Source organism: Amblyomma americanum, chromosome 2 (genome assembly GCF_052857255.1).
Source record: "Amblyomma americanum isolate KBUSLIRL-KWMA chromosome 2, ASM5285725v1, whole genome shotgun sequence".
Taxonomy (NCBI): Eukaryota; Metazoa; Arthropoda; class Arachnida; order Ixodida; family Ixodidae; genus Amblyomma; species Amblyomma americanum.
The window spans coordinates 218,667,849-218,688,145 of NC_135498.1; the positions used below are offsets into that span (position 1 = coordinate 218,667,849).

General features: G+C 44.7%; 1 protein-coding gene across 4 annotated transcripts in view; it reads right to left on the bottom strand.

The window, feature by feature from the left end:
• LOC144122171 (protein RER1) overlaps positions 1-20,297 on the bottom strand; it is a 122,651-nt gene that overhangs the window by 41,949 nt on the left and 60,405 nt on the right. For all 4 annotated transcript variants that reach the window (XM_077655747.1, XM_077655746.1, XM_077655749.1 and 1 more), the window contains exon 5: positions 10,728-10,863. In XM_077655747.1, coding sequence (XP_077511873.1) covers positions 10,728-10,863 — 136 coding nt within the window. The remainder of the gene's footprint in view (positions 1-10,727; positions 10,864-20,297) is intronic.

Below are 20,297 nucleotides of genomic sequence, written 5' to 3' on the forward strand. Positions count from 1 at the left end.
TATCTTGTTTTCGCCTTCGTCGCTCGCTATATCGTACGCCGGCCACCGAACCGGCAGCCATTGTGAATGTGCATTTGGCTGAGTGCCCCTTCGGTTTGAGAGGCCTCACCACAGCGGAGGCAGCGAGTAAATGATTCTGACCATCTCCCCACAAGAGGAGCCGACACGGCCACGTGTTTCCCATCACGTGCATCTTTGTACAATGAGAAACACTTTGGGTGGATCCTTGGCAGGCTCGTCACCGGCAGAGCGGAGCCACTCTATCTTCTGTAGGACAGGCATCATACATTAATAAAAATGAATGTAGCCCAAACAAACGTCGGCCTTACAAATACATTAAGAACATTGAATTAATGTTCGACCAAACAAAAAGTAATACTGCTATAAAATGTTTTGGTGATACCTGGAAAATTCACAAATGGTCATCAAAGAAGTGAGGGCACGAGAAAAATGATAGGAGAAAACATGGAAAGGAAGGACAAACACATTCCAAGCTAGATGAGGCAATTGCTACCGCGCACTAAAAAATTGTAAACTACTGCTTGCCACATCTTTGCACCATGTCCATGGACTGCAGAAAGAAAACCAGTACAAAAGCCGGAGACACAAAACAGGAACACAGGACAACACTGGACTATCGACTGCATTTATTTGAGAAACGATCACATTTATACCCTTCATTATCAAACCATGCTTGCGCACACATGACAGATTTACAAGAAAAGGTAGATTGCAGCATCATAGACAACCACCAGGATCGCAATCGTTGTGAGACACGTTACGTTAAGGAGTTCAAAAATCTAATTTCTTTATCTAATACACTAAACGTCGTGTCACTTACACATCGATCTGCTTGTTTAACGATAAGGCATGCCTCTAGAATTTCGCATTGACTCTTAGTTTTACCACGTCCAAAAATTGAAGCCTTATTGAAGAGCGGAGTGCATTTGTGCTTCCTGTAATGTTTAGGTTATCTAATACACGGTTAGTCTATTAGATAAAGAAATTAGATTTTTGAACTCCTCAACGTAATGTGTCGCACAATGATTGCGGTCCTGATGGTTGTCTGTGATGCTGCAATCTACCTTTTCTTGTAAATCTGTCGTGTGCGCAAGTGTGGTTTGATACTGAAGGGTATAAATGTGATCGCTTCTGAAATAAATGCAGTCGATAGCCCAGCGTCGTCCTGTTCTGTGTCTCCATCTTTTGCGCTGGCTTTCTTTCTGCAATCCAGTACCGACTCGCCCAGCTCACCATTCTACTGAATAATGTCCACGGATATTGATCCCATGTAGGACCGAAACATTATAACAATGTTACTTTTTTTGCTTTAGTCGGGAGTTAATTTTAAGTTCTTGATGTACTTTTTCTAATGTTTTTGCAATGGTTTATATTGAACGTTTTTATAGCAGTATATAAAAATCAATAAAAAAGAACTGCAACATTCTCAAAAATGTTAAAGCAACCTCCCACGAGCATGCGGGTCGACCAGTTGTGACGGTACGTAAGTTGACGCTTTTCAAAGACGAACTACGGGGGCGGCACTTGAGCTCCACACACAGCACAGCATGCGAATCATACATTCGCCTCCGAATGGGTATTATCGTGTCAAGACTGTACACCCGTTACAAACGGGTGGCTGGTGAGTAATAGCGACGAATGGGTAATAAAGAAAACTTCTTAACAAAATATCGGAGCTATGCTTAGAATGCGTGGCAGGCACAATATAAGAGATTTAGTTGCAATGTACAGCTAGTCGAATATTATATTTACTGTAGTAACAGTGATAAAGAGTCTGGGACAAAAATATTGCACTTCTGTTTATATTTATGATTTCAACAATGTAATAAAGATTAGATAGATAGATAGATAGATAGATAGATAGAACTTTTATTCATGTCAATTGCCAGACAACATAAATCAGGCCTACCAAAGCCTCAAAGGGCTTGAGTGGCAGCGCCTGGCAGACAGCGAACGTTGGCAAAACAAAGGAAAATAGAGACGTTGCAATGAACTTTGCAAAAAAGAAAAAGGTCACCAAACATAGTGAAACAAATATATAACTATTACAACATCAAGAGAGATTACAGTAATTTGAAATTAATACAGTAAATACAGTCGAAACCCGCGATAGCGAAATCTCGAGAATACGAAATTCTCGCCGCAACGAAATATTTCCGAGATCCCGGCAAATGCCCATAGGGGCCAATGTATTTCGTATCTCTCGGTAACGAAACATTTTGGTACCGCAATCCCACGATAACGAAATTTGCTGCAGCGTCGGTCCGCATACTGTCTCCCATATTATGAATAACAGCGTCAAAAAAGCACTCAAATTGAGCAAACTGCAATAGCGCGCTTGCGTGGCTACAGCAAGAGCATTGGCGCCTGGCAACCTTGCAGCCGGAACAACTTTAAAAACTTTAGCCACCTTGAGCCGGTGCTAGCCACCATACCGGCGCAGCGCGTGTCCTCTGTGATCGGTTCCGCTTTGTTGTTTATCTCGGAGGCTATGTTCAGGGAAGGCAGCCTCGTAGCGACACCATCAGGGGGCGACACTTATCATCAGCGCTGCACTTTAGGCCTGCGAGCGGTGCACATGTGTTCGTTGTGTGTGGTGGCGGTGTGTATGAGCAGCAGTCCGCACGTTTGCGTTTGAGATGTCTCCGCCAGCCAAAAAACGTGTGCGAAACTGACGACACCGAGGACCAAGGTCCACAACATGGAGAGACGGTAAACCCGAACCCGAGGAATGTGTTGGACGCCTTTGACACGATCCGGTCGTTCTTAGGCGCACACGACGACGACGTGGCAATGGATCACTTCTTGCAGTGTGAGAATAGAACCATGAAGTTGCTGCAAGGCAAGGCTCGGCAAACTAAGCTGACTGACTTTTGGCAATAAATTTTATTTTTGCGGGCTGTTTTCTATCTTTTCTGTCTCATTTTCGCGGCAACGAAATTCCCGCGAAAGCGAATTTTTTTGCTGTCCCCGGCGATTTCGTTATTGCGGGTTTCGACTGTAGATGAAATAACTACGGGGCAGGAAGCAGCGCGGAGACATACCGCAAAGTTTTTTTCAGGGTGTATTTAGTTTTCATGCGGAGTACAGTAGGTGGCAAGCTATTGAAACAGGCAGGTACATAGTAATGGCGTGTGCGCTTTCCGTACCGGGTTGAGTAGCGAGGAATGCAATAGCGGTATTTTGGTCTTAAATCCCGAGCAGGAACATATGGAACAGTGAACTGACTGTACCAGAAGTGTTTTAGCACAATAGTTTCTGTTAATAAAGAGTTAAAACTTGGAAGCTTTAGTCTTCTAAAAATATCAATGTCATTACCAATGGACAGGTCGCAAGCAATATTCTTTAGAAGCAAACGCAAAAGCGAATTCACCCTGTGTTGCCAGCGAACCGTGCAATGACCATAAACAGTAATTCCGTACCTAAGTACACTATAGGCTAGAGCATGTGCAACACATTTACGGACAGAAAAAGGCATAAAATATCTAATGTTATACAGGACACATGATACAGCACGAAGCCTTTGGCAAACGAAAGAAAGGTGCGAGTTCCAAGAGAGATCGCTGTCGAAGATCAGGCCAAGATATTTGACCGAATGCGCATATTTTACTGGTACACAGTTGCAATTAAAACAAGAGGAAGTATGCAAATAAACAGGGTCAGTCAATTCAACTTGTTTTAATGGGTTATGAAAACAGATCAGTTTTGTTTTAGAAGTATTAACATTAATAAGATTAAACTTAAACCAGTCCATGACTTTAATAGCTGCTATCTGTAGTGCTGTAACAGCATCAGTGTATTTCTTTGCACATGCAACAATAACAGTGTCATCAGCATACTGAAACAGCAAAGGTGGCACACTGGTAGCAAGGTCGTTAACGTATAGATTGAATAATAAAGGACTCAATATAGAACCCTGCGGGACTCCAGAGGTAATTGCCGTGAAATCGCTATGGAATCTTGAAATCGACACATATTGGCGCCTATCTTGTAAAAAGTTAGTAAGCAGTTCTAAAAACGAACCTCGAAATCCCAGCGCAGAAAGTTTATCAAGCAAAAGAACGTGGCAGATGCTATCAAAAGCCTTGCTTACGTCCAGAAAAAGAGAACATGCGACTTGATTCTTATCAAAAGCTGAATTTAGCACGTCAGAGAATTCTTCAAGAAGAACCGTTGTTCCTTTTCCTGCTATAAAGCCGTACTGACAAGGTGATAGAACACTGTGCGTATTCAAAAAATTCGTCATGGTGAGTAATAGATGCTTCTCAAAAATTTGGCCAATGCATGGTAGAATAGAGATAGGTCGGTAATTACTCATAATGTTTCTGGAGCCACCCTTGTACAAAGGTATAACTTTAGCAGTTTTCATTGAAGCAGGTATTATACCAGTAGAAATGATAGTGTTAAGGATAACTAGTAGAACACCTTTAATCACTTCAAAGTTTCTGCACAATTCAGAAATCGTGAGGCCGTCATGACCAGGAGATTTGCTACGTTTAAGACTGAAAAGTATACACCTTAAATCGCTTTCAGTAAAATCAGGAAGGAAAGCAGATTCCATCACACTGAGAGGCATAGGACAGTCGGTAACAGGGGTTCGAGATGCACCAGAGACCAGAGAAAAAAAATTGTTGAAGTCATTCGCAATGCTCTGTCCATCTTTATGAAAATGCGAGATGAAATATGTATCATTGTAGATAGCAGCGCTCCCTCCTTTCAGACTATTCACCAATGACCATGTTTTCTTGCTGTTAAAACGTGCGTCATTAAACTGAGACCTAAAGTGGTTGCGCTTGGCCAGACGGATCAAGGCATTGACACGACTATAGAGGACTATATTAAAGCAATGGTCATTTGGAACATTAAACTATTGTTTTGGCACAACATATAACATTGCATGGTACATTTTAACAATATATTAACATTAAAAAGTCACCATATCAAAACAATGTTTACTCTCAATGTTCAACTAATGTTTTCTTTATAACACAATGTTATTTAATAATGTTCAACATTAATGTAACATTCCAATGTGCCATTTAACATTACTGCCATTATTCTAATGTTCGGTGTGACCCGCGACCCATCCAACTCATATGAACGCTATTGTAATCAAGCCGCCTTTACAAGGCGTCCTTTCCGTGCGCATATCTTTGTTTCTGTGAGTGTCTCCTTTACATTTTGCGACCGGAGCCACGGTTCCGTGCAGTGGCGCGGTGCTTCAGCGATAATGCTCTCGACTGCTGAGCCCGAATATGTGGGTTCGATCTTGGTCGAAGCGGCCGCATTTCGATGGAGGCGAAATGCAGAAGGTGTCCATATACTGCGCGATGTCAGTGCACGGTAAAGACATTATCCGGAGCTCTATACTACTGCATCCCTCATAGCCTGAATCGTTTTGGGACTCTAAACCCCATAAAAAAACACAAAACAAATTTTACGACCAGAGTGGCGAGTGTCCCTTCCCCTCGGAAGTCGCGCGGCGTTCCTTTCACCCCAAAAGTGCGCACTCAGGGACATTGCGGCAAGTAAGCCCTTGCACGTGTGCGTGCCACTGTGTTTGTGCTTCGGTGTTTTTAAGTGGCAGGTTGTCAACGGAACTGAGAACAACCAAGACAGCGGACGAGAGAGACATGAGCGGCGAGCAGTCTGCGCGGTTGCTCGAGCAAGATCGAGCGAGGTGTATGAAGCTGCAAGCGTGCATTTATCCTGTAAATAAGTTTTCGTTGTATATACAGCCATTTTTTGTTTTCAACGTATGCGTTCAACTGTTTTTCCCAACCAATGCGTATATATTTTCTAACACTATCAACTATGAGGAACTCCATAGCCAGCATTCTCGCGCGGTCCCGAATGATGGATATCCAATGCTTCTTCAAGCATCAGAGGTTGTCTGATGAAGCATTATGCAACTGCGCCCCTGAAGATTCTGGTGTGACATGTGATAACGGTGTATCATGTGACCAGAGCGATGCAAGCTTTCATCACCGGACAGCAGCTGATGTCGTCGACTCCATGAAAGGGACGCCGCCAACTATGAGCTCCAGTGACGCAGCAGGCTGAGATGATTCCCTTTCTCCTTTCTTAGGATTGAAGTCCGGATTTGACTAGAGTGATGCAAGCCTTCATCACCGGACAGTAGCTGATGTCGTCGACTCCATGGAAGGAACACCACCAACTATGAGCTTCAGTGACGCAGCAGGCTGAGATGATTCCCTTTCTCCTTTCTTAGGATTGAAGTCCACATTTGACTAGAGTCATGCAAGCTTTCATCACCGGACAGTAGCTGACGTCGTCGACTCCATGAAAGGAACACCGCCAACTATGAGCTCCAGTGACGCAGCAGGCTGAGATGATTCCCTTTCTCCTTTCTTAGGATTGAAGTCCGGATTTGACTAGAGTGATGCAAGCTTTCATCACCAGACAGAGCTGATGTCGTCGACTACATGAAAGGAACACCGCCAACTATGATCTCCAGTGACGCAGCAGGCTCAGATGATTCCCTTTCTCCTTTCTTAGGATTGAAGTCCGGATTTGACTAGAGTGATGCAAGCTTTCATCACCAGACAGAGCTGATGTCGTCGACTACATGGAAGGGACACCGCCAACTATGAGCTCCAGTGACGCAGCAGGCTGAGATGATTCCCTTTCTCCTTTCTTAGGATTGAAGTCCGGATTTGACTAGAGTGATGCAAGCCTTCATCACCGGACAGTAGCTGATGTCGACTCCATGAAAGGGACACCGCCAACTATGAGCTCCAGTGACGCAGCAGGCTCAGATGATTCCCTTTCTCCTTTCTTAGGATTGAAGTCCGGATTTGACTAGAGTGATGCAAGCTTTCATCACCAGACAGAGCTGATGTCGTCGACTACATGGAAGGGACACCGCCAACTATGAGCTCCAGTGACGCAGCAGGCTGAGATGATTCCCTTTCTCCTTTCTTAGGATTGAAGTCCGGATTTGACTAGAGTGATGCAAGCCTTCATCACCGGACAGTAGCTGATGTCGACTCCATGAAAGGGACACCGCCAACTATGAGCTCCAGTGAAGTCCGGATTTGACTAGAGTGATGCAAGCTTTCATAACCGGACAGTAGCTGATGTCGTCGATTATATGGAAGGGACACCGCCAACTATGAGCTCCAGTGGCGCAGCAGGCTGAGATGATTCCCTTTCTCCTTTCTTAGGATTGAAGTCCGGATTTGACTAGAGTGAAGCAAGCTTTCATCACCGGACAGTAGCTGATGTCGACTATATGGAAGGGACACCACCAACTATGAGCTCCAGTGACGCAGCAGGCTGAGATGATTCCCTTTCTCCTTTCTTAGGATTGAAGTCCGGATTTGAATAGAGTGATGCAAACTTTCATCACCGGACAGTAGCTGATGTCGTCGACTCCATGGAAGGGACACCGCCAACTATGAGCTCCAGTGACGCAGCAGGCTGAGATGATTCCCTTTCTCCTTTCTTAGGATTGAAGTCCGGATTTGACTAGAGTGATGCAAGCTTTCATCACCGGACAGTAGCTGACGTCCTCGACTCCATGGAAGGAACACCGCCAACTATGAGCTCCAGTGACGCAGCAGGCTGAGATGATTCCCTTTTCCTTTCTTAGGATTGAAGTCCGGATTTGACTAGAGTGATGCAAGCTTTCATCACCGGACGAAACTGCAGACATCTCAGGAAGAGAGCAGATGTCTATAGGCGCTCCCTTTATTGACAAGGTGAGAGCCGAAGTGTGCGTTCGTGAGCAGTTTTTGGGATGTGTAGAGCTGGAGCAATTAAACTCCGCTTGCTTCGCCGCTGCAATCCTCAAGCTTTTCACGAATCCCGGGCTGATTCTTTCGAACCTCGTTGAACAGGAGTACGATGGATGCTCTACAATGGCTGGAAAAGAAGCTGGAGTGAACAAAATAATACAGAGACAGTTCCCGAAGCCACTATTTTTCCACTGCGCATGTCACAAACTAAATCTCGTCATCAGCGATTTGAACGACCTTTCTGAAATTCGAAACACAATTGATATAATCAAACAAACCATAAACTTCTTCAGTGAGAGCGTGCTCCCCAGAAAATTGGTGCCCAACATTCCGATGCTGTGCAAGATAAGATGGTCTGCAAAATACAAGTCTATTAGGATCTTCTGGCAGCATTACATGGCCATAGTCGAAGCACTCGAGGAGCTTGCGTCAACGGAGTCATGCTCGAACGCTGCAACTAGACAACGAGCTCACATCCACTACTGCACAACAACAAGCTCATCTTTCACCGTCTGCTTGCACATTGTAGCGAAGTACAGCGCTCGGCTCGAACCAGCTACGAACGTTCTGCAAGGCGTATCGATGGACTTCCATTCTGTGCATGACCATATCACTGAGCTGCAACATATTTTTTGCGGCCACCGAACAAACGGTGTAGAGGGGTTCTCTGACATCATGAATGCAGCAAGGGAGGCAGCCAATCACTTAAATGGTGTGGATATCTGTACCAAGACAAGTCTCTCGTCAGGCCCCACCGAGACGGAGAGTGAAAACTTGGCTACGTTCGACGATGACAAACAGCAGGCTGGACGGCCTTTCTATGATGAGTGTGCACCGAGAGCGTGTAATGAAGCACAGGAATGACTATCACCCGTGTCATCACGCGTTAAAAGCGTGTTTGTGAACATATTGTGCTGAGTGCTGGTCGGGTGAGTCGAGAACCCACATGCAGCAAGATTGAGTGAGCACTCTTCTCCACGAATTGGTAGTATATTTTTGCAATTTTTTATTAATTTTAATTGTTTGTTCGTTAATAAACTCCAATGTAACTCTTCAAGCCACGCATTAATTTGCTGTTTGTAATTTTTCTATCATGTGTGTATTTCACTTATTTATTTATAAATAAATATAGTCCGTAGATAGTGCCTTTCTGCTGCGAACATACCGCTGACCCCCCCCTGCAAAGAATTCTGCAGACGCCCTTGTCCCTCCGGGCGCCATGTCCCATCATCCATACTTAAAATGCATTATGAAATTCAATGATTTGCCAGGGCTACACAAATTCATCATAAAAATGTGTGTCACAGCATGAAAGGGGCACATGTAACCGGGGCTCTGTGGCAGTAAGAAAAGTTTTACCGAAAAGTCTGGGTAAGGTCTGCACCCCGCCAAAACGAAAAAAGAAAATGCGGCATTTAGACAAGTATATACAGTAGAGAGCTGATTGGGCAGGCAATTCACGCCACGTGACGGACTGGAGACGCTCTATGGTCTCCATGCTGGTGGACTGTGGAAACACGTTTACAATAGTTCATCATTCGCTTTAACTGAGTGGTGCAGCCACAGCTGTTTGTTGTGTCTGAGACGCCTTGCCATTGTGCTAACATACATTTGATGGTAACACCACTGCCATTTATAAAAAATTACAGGATTGCACTTAAGGGGGGACACTAGTCTTAGACCTATTTTCCTTAGTTTCAGTCCAATCCAAATTAAACTGTAATAGCTTGCTCAGTTTTTTATACTGATTTCAAATATGAAATTGCTTTTTTAATTAATTTGTTAGTTCCTAAGTTAATTAATTTTAATTAGTCATTTATTACTACCTCGGTACTAATAATGGTAATAATTATTATTTATTTGAACCTCAAGGGTCCCTGGCAGGACATTACATGAGGGGTGGGCGCAAGAACAGCGGTTAACAAAGAGTGTTAATAATGGTAAAGAAACTAATACGGTAAAAAAATGGGTCAATAAAAAATAACATTTAACCCATGGCTATATAATATAGTATGGTGAGTACAGAGTGCAATAATTAAAGCAGTTTTTTCATTTCACCCTCATCAGTAATTTTACAGCACTTAGAATAGCGGCATTCAAAATGTGAATATCATGCATAGATAAACTTTGCAAAATTAAAAATTCTTGATGCGTGATTGAACAATTGTGCTTCGATTATTGCATACATTGTGCCTTCAGCTTCCCTTAGCAAACAATATGACATGTCTATCTGTCCTAGACGTCAAGATATTGACGTACTAAGACAGCCAGGTGCCAAAATTTTCATGGCTCTAAATCGCCTGCTCCTGCACAAATTGAGCCCACACAGTGATCTAAATTTAATATTATGGTCAAATTACCGATTTCCTGGGAGAGAAAACTGGTAGAGTTTAATAGGCTCCAAAAATGTCATTTTTAAAAAATTGATTTTTGGGTCATTTTTTGGTCCCAAAGACCAGTGTCCCCTCTTAAGTCTGCTTATGAGTGCAAATGCAAAAGCCTTTTCCTGTCCTCTTTATTTCCTTCTTTTTCATTTCCTTCAATTTGCTGTAATTTTTGTTTTTGTATTGTTTTCTTGTTTGTATTTTATTTACTTTTCTTGCATTGTTTTCTTGTTTGTATTTTATTTACTTTTCTTGTATTGTTTTCTTGTTTGTATTTTATTTACTTTTCGTTTGTTATTTTATACCTTTTGTTTCAGGTTTTTCTATTTAATACATACATGCTACTTAATAAGCTTTTACATTTTTGTTTTATTTAACACACAAAGTATGATTGACAGTTCGTGCGGACAACTTCCATCTACAACTTCCATCCACGCAACTCATGAGCCAAGAAAGGCTTTCGCCTTAATTAGCAGTGCATCGCATACGACACGCGGGATTCCGAACCACCGCCAGTTACACAGTGGGTGAGGCATGGTGGCTATGGTACGAGCCGACTGACCTTGATCTGTCGCTTCATGGTGAGGCAGAAGAGGGTGATGAAGTAGAGCAGCAGGATGGGCCAGAAGACAGGCACGTTGAACGCATCAAAGAACGTGCACCCAATCGCCACTAGGGTTGCCTTGGTGGCCGAATACCTGCACAGTCGCACTACGTAAACACACGCTCCACAAGGTGAGCTGCCCACTGCATTTGCAACCTGAATATTAAGTAACGTGGCCACGACTGTAATGAGAGGGCCGATTCTGCAGAACATGAAACAAGAATGGCCTTCCTGGGCAAGGCTTCGAGGCTTAACAAAGACAGCCACACAAAATATACTTAGACACAAAGGTAAGGAGTGAGTCCTGCCACATCAAATGTCAATGATCATGCTCGGCAGCACTTTAGTGAGCCATCACCTTATCCTGGGAGACTAGCACAAGGGGTAAATGCCACTGGAAATGCCATACACCCAAAGCATTTTACTGCTGTTAACGCATGATATAAGCGACACTGTAGACATTGACGGCAAGCATTAATGGAATGAAATGAAGGCCTTGGCGACTTTCTCGCAGTGCCGCTGTGTGAACATTTGCGGCTCAAAGCTTTCGTTGGTTGACCTAGAATATATGATCCCCCTCACAGTATGTGAGTGAATACTATATAAACACGTGTAAGGGCAGCACCCTGTTTTCCCGAAGGAAATTATAAAATAAGATATGTGTAAGGGCCGCACCCAAACTTTCGACGACCCATGTAAAACTAGCCTTTTAAATGCACGCGAACAGAAGCTTCCAGATGCCGTCCACGCATGGCGCACAAGACCACGGGTCTCGGGCGCCGCATTTCTGTGAAGGGCTTCACCCTACAGTTGAAAGCAAGGAGGCTGATTTAGTCAAAGCATTGGGGTGTAAGGACAGTGAACGAAAAATAGATTTTAACTAGGTAGACCTAACCAAGCGAAGGTTATCTGATTGGCGGCTAAAATCAAGACAAGAGTGAAATTTCATGAGTTATGGCTAGGTGGCTTGAGCCCCCCCCCCCCCCCCCCCCCCCCCTGATTTAAAGTGCTCAGCCTTATCCATCCATCCACCCACCCATCCATCCATCCATCATCATCATTGTCAACATCATCTTTTTTCTTCGCCGCGAGCTTCCACTATGCATATCGGCATCAGCATCACCAGCTCCAGATTTTTTGTGGCTGTCAAAGGCATGGGAGTCGTCGTAGCGCGGTATTTCACTGTAGTCGAGACTTTCATGTGCTGTTGCCAAGCATTCAATTTTAGCACAATGAGCAGGCACCTTAACAGCTACACGGTTGGCAGTTTGCTCTCGAACACAGAAAGCTGCAGCAGGCCGGAAATTCGACACGGACGAAAAGTGCGTCCAATTATGGCATAACCAAAAGGGTCCATTGAGGAACACAAGTTGCAAAAAGAGCGCTTTCTGAGGCAAGCCATGCAAGTTCCCTGAACTGGAAGAAGAGCTGCTGTTTTATGTGTTGGAAGTGCGGAACAACGGCTGCATGTTGATAACGGACATGCTGCCTGACTTCATGTGGGATGAGCATACACCAGAACACAGCACCAGTCCGGAGTCTGAAAACTCCGCGAGTGATGATTGAACTTAGAACAAATGCCGCTCATTCCCTGGCTGGTGCGTTTTTACTTCAAAAAAAAATTTGTTCTGCACATCGTGTACATGGGCCGCAGCCCGAAATTCGGCCCTCAAATTTGGAAATAAAAAAGTGTGGCCCTTGACGCGTTTATTTGGTTTGCCTTGGCATCTGCAATCATAAGAGTCACTTTTCACTTTATCTTTCTCATTAAATTTAACATGATTTCGTTACGTTTCACTCTGATCCCTGGCTTCGCTGGACCGGGCATGAAGATTGACGGGTGCCATGCCCTAACTGAAAATTCCCTTATTCAGTGACCAAAAAATCCCGATTTGAACAATTTTCTCTGCATTACCTGTTTTTGTTTCAATAATCTCCTTGCTATGTGGTGGTACATGAGTGAAGTACAGGAATTTGTTAAGTATTCCCCACATTTTGAGCAGAGGCAATCATAAGTACAGTTGGCCACCCTCATCATGTGGTCTGAAAAGAATTGTCAGGAAGCCAGATTCCAGCCCCGGTCAACAAGAAGGCACTTCTCAATGGAAGCAAAGGAAAAAAATGACCAGTGTGAACTAACGTTACTTTACAACTCCAGGTAGTGCAAGCTCAACATGGCTACATTATTTGCTCTGTACAGTGCGTGCCCTAACTTTGGGAATGAGGAAGAATGAAAGTTGAGATTGCCGACAAAAAGACGTGATTAGGACAGGCACACTGTATCGCCGACTGCGGTGGCACTGAAGATGTCGCTGCACTTGTGCCCAGCACTGATACAAGCCTAGTAAGACTGTCGCACGTTTCACCATCTTAGAATGTGCAGATTGAAATGGCAACAGGTCTTTTTGGGCTAGTGGTGAGTACATCCAACACTAGGAATCTGGCGTTAAGGTGAGGCTAATATCTAAAAACAGCAACTTATTATTATCAGGTAGTTCGTAGGTGAACGTTAAACCCATCCTGTGTCGTTTAAAGACCATAAAGTCTCTTGCACGTAGTCCTGTGTGTAAAGCGTCTGAAGGAAGCTTTGCAGAAGTCATGTGTTCTTCACCCGGTCAATGACAGCCTCAACAATCAGGTTGGTAGGCTACTGAAGGCTGGTTTCCCTTTGTGGCAGAGAAGCTTCTGCAAAGACTGAAGACTGCAACACCCCACGAAGCCGAAAGTCGACCAAAGATCAGACCGGCGGTTGTTCCCTATATTCATACGGTGTCCCACACTCAAGAATCGCTACGGTGTGGCAGTGGTGTTTTCTGCACCGTGCAAGTTGGCGTCTCTGTGCCCCCGAATTGTCTCCGCGGAAAGATGCGAGCGACAAAGCAGGAAGCGTCACGCCACTCAGTTTGGCAGGTGTTCGGTGGGGGTTGTTTATGAGATCTCCCTGACATGCAGAAAAGTATACATAGGCCATATGGGCCATTGTATTAACGATCGACTGGGACAACACCAGCTTTCGATGAAGAATAGGAAAGGGCCCAATTCGCCCTTACATTGCGGCGCATGCACTTTGGCTACGCCTGGCAAGCCATGCCGTCCATCGCTAGCTAGAACCAAAATCTTGAGGCGCAGTCGTGACCAGACAGCACGTCAGCTGGCAGAGGCTTTTTTTTATTGATGGTTCAAGGGATAACTGTGTAAGCGATATGTCAATCAAATTGAATAAGAAAGAAAAAAGGTTGCTGGCATGTGCGCTTTAGGCAATGATTTGGCATTCATAAAGGTATATATATATATATGTGTGTTTCTTTCTGAATAAAGTCAGTCACAAGTATGCGCCCGTCCTTGTGGTCTTCTCATCAGTCTTTTTTAGCGCATTTCCCTTGCTTAAGTAAGATTGTAGTTAAGTGCAGGAAAAGGTCCGACTCATAAACCAACCTTAGGCTGTTTTAAGAGGGAAATTTATGTGCCATGGGAGCGAGGCTATGGAAACAATTCTTGCTGCATTCGTAATTTTGACTGTAGAAATCAAAATCAACCTGTGGGATTGTATGTAATACATTATATTCAGAAAAAATAAACCAGCCAAAAGACGAGCACAGGAAAACTGAGAACATATCTGTTTTTGTAATGATTATTATTACTGTTTTCACAAAAAAGTTTTTGTGACCTAGAAGTAGGCAACGGTAACTGGGAGATCATTTCTAAGATAGAAAGTGTTGTGGTAACTGCAAGTTTTGTTTCCACAATGGAAGGTTGATGTGAAAGCGTGTGGAGAACCTGCTTCCCCCCTCCATTTTGACATGGCCCATCCTCACCATCGTGCGTCAGGACAGCACCGGCTGGGCGAGGAGGGAAGTCTCCCTCATGGGGGAAGAAGAAACAGCGACGGCAGCGCCACCTCGAAGCCTAAGCGGAACTCCGCGGAGCCATTGCGAGCCTCTTCGAGATCCGGCCAGCATCACGAGCGCTTGCAGCTGCACACTCTCTCCGCGGCAGGAACACAGAGATCCGTCGTGCCTTGCTGCTGAACTTCTGGTTCCAGGTAGCGAAGTGAGCGCAGCAAAAGTGTGCTCTTGGCACCACCTTCCCCAGCAAATGCTCGGGGATGGCTTTGCCTCAAGAATGCGGCGCGCACGGGGAAGACCCGGCCGCCATTGTCGGCGCATACAAACGTCCGCCGCCGATACCTCCGAAGCCGCACGTCTGCCCCATCCGGTAAGTTGGAAGCCCTTCTTACGTAGCCTTCTATTTCTGAGGAATGCCTCGATGTTTTGTAGCTAGCTTGCCCGCTCTGCATATTAATTGCAAGTGTTATCTGAATAGCATATGAGTGTTCACGCATTGTCCCTTCCCTTTGTTCCCTCGAGCACGAACCCCTCGACGGTTAGCGAGCAGGAGCGCTGCATCCGTGGTGTGGGAGTGCGGGGGGCGGAAAGCTGTCCCCCCCATTATTCCCACAAGGTGATTCTGAGAGGGTCATGTGACTAAGTGCCTTGTATATATTTGAGCCCCAGACTTTCGAATAAAGAGTTGGTAGCACCAGCCTCTTTCCTATCTTCTTCTCAGTTTTCCTGTGTGCATCTTTTGGCTGGTTTATTTTTTCTGAATATAATGCACGAACTAGCCCAACGTGTGTTACTGCATGTAATACATGCAGCACAGCATGCTTCAGAGGGACTGTGCAGAATGAAACTCTTAAAGATGATCAGTTAAGTGCTTCATAGCTTCAGTCTGGCCACCACCAGGAACAGTCACCATAGCATAAACGGTTGCATCAATTAACCAACGTTGCCTCATAAATGGCGCCGTCTTGGTGCAAAGCTGCGGAGTTTGGATCGTTTCGCTAGTAAGTTTTCAGGTATATATAGACATTCCTTTTAATAGTTTATTGTATAACTTGTTTCTAGCCGAAGACAACCTCAGTATGCTTTACATGCCGTGTATTTTGCTCCGAGTGTTCTTGTGAACAAAACCCCTTGAGTGAATTTGATTCAAGGAAAAAATTGGCAGTGGCTTAGCTCGGCTATTCCAGGATATGCGTAGCGAGAGGTGCGTTTCCATGGCAGAGCTCGTTGTGGTCTCTGTGTGTTTAGCAATGAGAGACATTGGGCTCCATCTCGGCGGCTATGCGTGTCTATTACGCTGGGCAGTCTGGCATCTCCGTTTGGTAAGCTGTTCCTCTCTCTTTGTTTGGGCGTCTCCGCTGCTCTCTTCGCCTTCTTACGCTCATTCTTTGTTGAGCAGCCAAGTGCCACGAGACAACCTCGGGATCAGAAGAGTTAATGTTCTGTTGTCGATACCGCTGTTTAGCAGCGGCTGGACTCTCCTTCTCTGCATTCATAGCAAACGTTATGATACAGCGGCCCATTACATTTCCACATTTTATATGTAATGCTGTGCATGCAACGCGCGGTTCGAGTGATAGGGCGGCGTGCGGCGAGGCGGTGACAAGTGCGCGGATCCGATGGTGGAGCGGCCCGCGGCCGCAGCGACAGCGATGCACACGCCGCACCTGCTGCTCCTCTCCGGTTGCCATGGTAATGGCGCATGTGCACAACTGGCCTCTCCCATGTACCGCGAAATGCTCGGCTACAAAATCAGAAAACAGTTAACAGAAGAGTGGAAAGACCTAACGAGCAGCCTTCAAAAGTGCACAAAGAGACCTGTGAATGACTAATGTATACACGCCCTAAAGGTGAGCTTTCTGTCTGCTTGCTTCTGCTGGCGCGCAAATCCTCTATTGAGCAGCTGTGATTTATGTAGTTTGATGTGCAAGTGTAGAAGGAAATGAAAACCATCGCTACTTCCATGAAATTCCAGAGCGCATAGAATCAAGCATAGCAGTTGCCAACTCTCTCGTTAGCTAACATCTGTCTTCCTCTGAGGATGGCTGTGTTGCATGAACAGGCGCTGTTGGAACTTGGAAACGGTGCTTGCCATATTTATTGATTAGCAGGTTGCAACCTTTTTCTTACCTTTCTTTTCTGTGAATAGAATGTCTTATGCTCTAATATTTTAATTTGCAAAATAAACACAGCATTAAAGGCCACTGTACGATCTTTTTTGAGACTCATGCGGATGCATCCTTCCATAAGAGCGTAATAGGAGTTGCACGATCAGGCGGATCCTTGCGATCGAGGCAGACGATTCCAGCCTTCCGATTGGTGCCACTGTCGCCCATGCACCTGCCCGTGTGGTGGCACAGGCATGTGTTGTAGCAAACGATGCAGATATCTTGCGGTAGAAATACCTGCATTCATTGTGGCACACTTGAGGTATGTTTAGCTGTGAGGTTTTTCGTTGAAGGTAAAACTGCGATCAGCTGTGATAGCCATGGATTGCGGCGTGGCCAAACCCGATGTCTGCGAACGAATTCACGACAACTTTGCAACATTGCAGCTGAGCTTTATCTGAAACAGCATCATGGTTAATAGACATATGTGCTTCTATTCCAGAAAGTGAAGAAGGCACCACACCATGATCATGTGCAACTTCGTTTGTTCCCAAGTTATGACGTATAAAATAGCGCAACATCAGCACTACCAACAAGCCCAAACCGCCACCTTGTTCCCAAGTTAGCTAGTCTCATCTAGGAACTGCCTATATACAAGCAACCGTTCTCATAACAACCTAGGATTTTTGCCCCTTATTATGTGAAACATGCCCTGATTGTGAGTTATGCTATCAGCAAACGTGTGATAACGATTTCTCAGGGTCGCAGACTAGAACAAGCAAGGTTAGTAGTACATTATTCAATCGTTAGTAATTGCAACCGGAAAATTGACACTGATTTTTCAAATACAGCCGATGACCGAAAATTCAGACGCCTTATTTTTCGGACATGCTGTATTATTTGGCTCTTCAAGGTCCACTTCCTGTTCTCTCATTTGCAGAAGAAGGTATTCATATTCCATAAATTATTTCTATCTGCGAATTGTACTAATAACTCTCCCCTGCTATTCCAAGAACCTATCCCATAGTCGCCTAACCCCTGACTGCCAGCCTGCTTATTGCCCACCTTCGCATTGAAGTCGCCCATCAGCATAGTGTAGCGCGATTTTACTCTATTCACTGCCCCAATGGTGAGACTAAAAATGAAATGGACTTCATACAATGCGCTCATTCTGGCATCCTGCAGGGTGTCGAGAACCTCGGAAAGGTGCGCTGTAGCGATCACAGAATGGTAAGGTCTCGAATCAGCTTAGACTTGAGGAGGAAACGGAAGAAGCTAGTGAAGATGAAGTCCATTAAGGAGTTAGCGATAAGAGGGAAAGTACAGGAATCCAGGATATCGCTGCAGAAAAGATATTCAGCCTTAACTGAGGAAGGCAATCTTAATGTCCATACAATCAATGATAATCTGACAGCTATCATTACAGAGTGCGCAATAGAAGTAAGCGGTAGAATGGTTCGATAAGATACCGGCAAGCTATCTCAGGAAACGAAAAATCTAAGAAACACAAAGCATGAGAGCGTCTAACCCTACAGACAGGATGGAACTAGCAGAGCTATCGAAGTTAATAAATAAGCGCGAGGTAGATGACATAAGGAGAGGATCGAGCATGCTCTAAAGAACGAAGGTAGCCTAAAAGCGGTGAAGAGGAAACTAGGCATAGGTAAAAACCAGATGCATACGTTAAGATACAAGGAGGGCAATGTCATTAGCAATAGGGATAAGATAGTTAAAGTAGCCGAAGAGTTCTACACAAAACTATACAGTAGTGAATGTAATCAGAGCGTTAATGAGAGAGACAGTAGCGCACAGCAAAGCGTCATCCCAGCAGAAACGAGAGAGGAAGTAAAGAAAGCCTTAGAAGCAATGCAAAGGAAAAAGCCGCTGGTGAAGATCAGGAAACAGCAGATCTGTAGAAGGACGGAGAGGAAATTGTGCTAGAAAAACTACTCACCCTGTATACGCAATGCCTTACGACCTCAACCGTACCAGAAGCTTGGAAGAACACAAACATAATCTTAATTCATAAGGAAGGAGACGCCAAACTCTTGAAAAATTGCTGACCGATCAGCTTACTGTCCGTTGCCTACAAAGTATTTGCTAAGCTAATCGCTAATAGAGTCAGGGCAACGTTAGAATTTAATCAAGGCAGGCTTTCGTAAAGGATATTCCACAATAGACCATATTCACACCATTAGTCAAGTGGTAGAGAAATGTGCGGAATATAACCAACCCCTACGTATAGCCTTCACTGATTACGAGAAAGCATTTGACTCAGTGGAAACCTTAGCAGTCATACAGGCACTGCAGAATCGAAATGTAGAAGAGCCTTATGTCGAAATACTGGAAGATATATATAGCAACTGCACAGATACCATAGTCCTCCATAAAGTCAGCAAAAAAATTCCAAAAAGGAAGGACGTCAGGCAAGGAGACACGATCTCGCCAATATTATTCACCGCCTGTTTCCAGGAGGTATTCCGAGGCCTGAATTGGGAACAGTAGGGAGTAAGAATAAATGGAGAATACCTAAATAATCTGCGATTCGCTGACGACATTGCCTTGCTGAGTCACTCAGGAGGTGAACTGCAAATCATGATCAATGAGTTAGACAGACAGAGCAGAACGGTGGGTCTAAAAATTAACTTGGAGAAAATCAAAGTAGCGTTCAACAGTCTAGCAAGGAAACAGCAGTTTACGATTGGGAGCGATGTATTGCAACTGGTAAAGGAATACATCTACTTGGGGCAGGTAGTGACCGCTGATCCGGATCATGAGAGGGAAATAACTAGAAGAATAATGGGGTGGAGCACATATGGCAGATTCTCTTAGATCATGAATGGCAGTTTACCAATATCCCTCAAGAGAAAAGTGCACAACAGCTGTACCTTGCCGGTACTCACCTACGGGGAAGAAACGTGGAGGCTAATGAAAAGGATTCAGTTTAAGTTAAGGACAACGTAGCGAGCCATGGAAAGGAAAATGATAGGTGTAACATTAAGAGACCGGAAGCGGGCAGAGTGGGTGAGGGAACAAATGCGTGTTAATGACATCCTAGTCGAAATCAGGAGGAAGAAATGGGCTTGGGCAGGGAATGTGATGCAAAGGCAAGATAACAGCTGGTCCTGAAGGGTAACGAAGTGAATTCCAAGAGAAGGCAAGCATAGCAGGGGGTGGAAGAAGGTTAGGTGAGCGGATGAGATTAGGAAGTTTGCAGGCATAGGGTGGGCACAGCTGGCAAAGGACATGAGAGAGGCCTTTGCCCTGAAGTGGGCGTAGTCAGGCGATGATGATGATATGCAATCTGTTGGAACACATAATCCATAATCATATCTCAGAATTCCTGGACAAATACAATATTTCAACAAAGCATGAACATTCAACCATGTTAATGCATGACTTCGCGGAAGCCACTAACGACTGAAAACATGCTCTAAGAGGACCTTGGTGTGGGCTAGTTGGTTCATACTGCTACGACACAGACTGACAAAGCACAACGGAACTAGGACGAGTAGAAGAAACACGAAAAGACAGGACAGGCGCTGTCCTGTGTTTTCGTGTTTCTTCTACTCGTC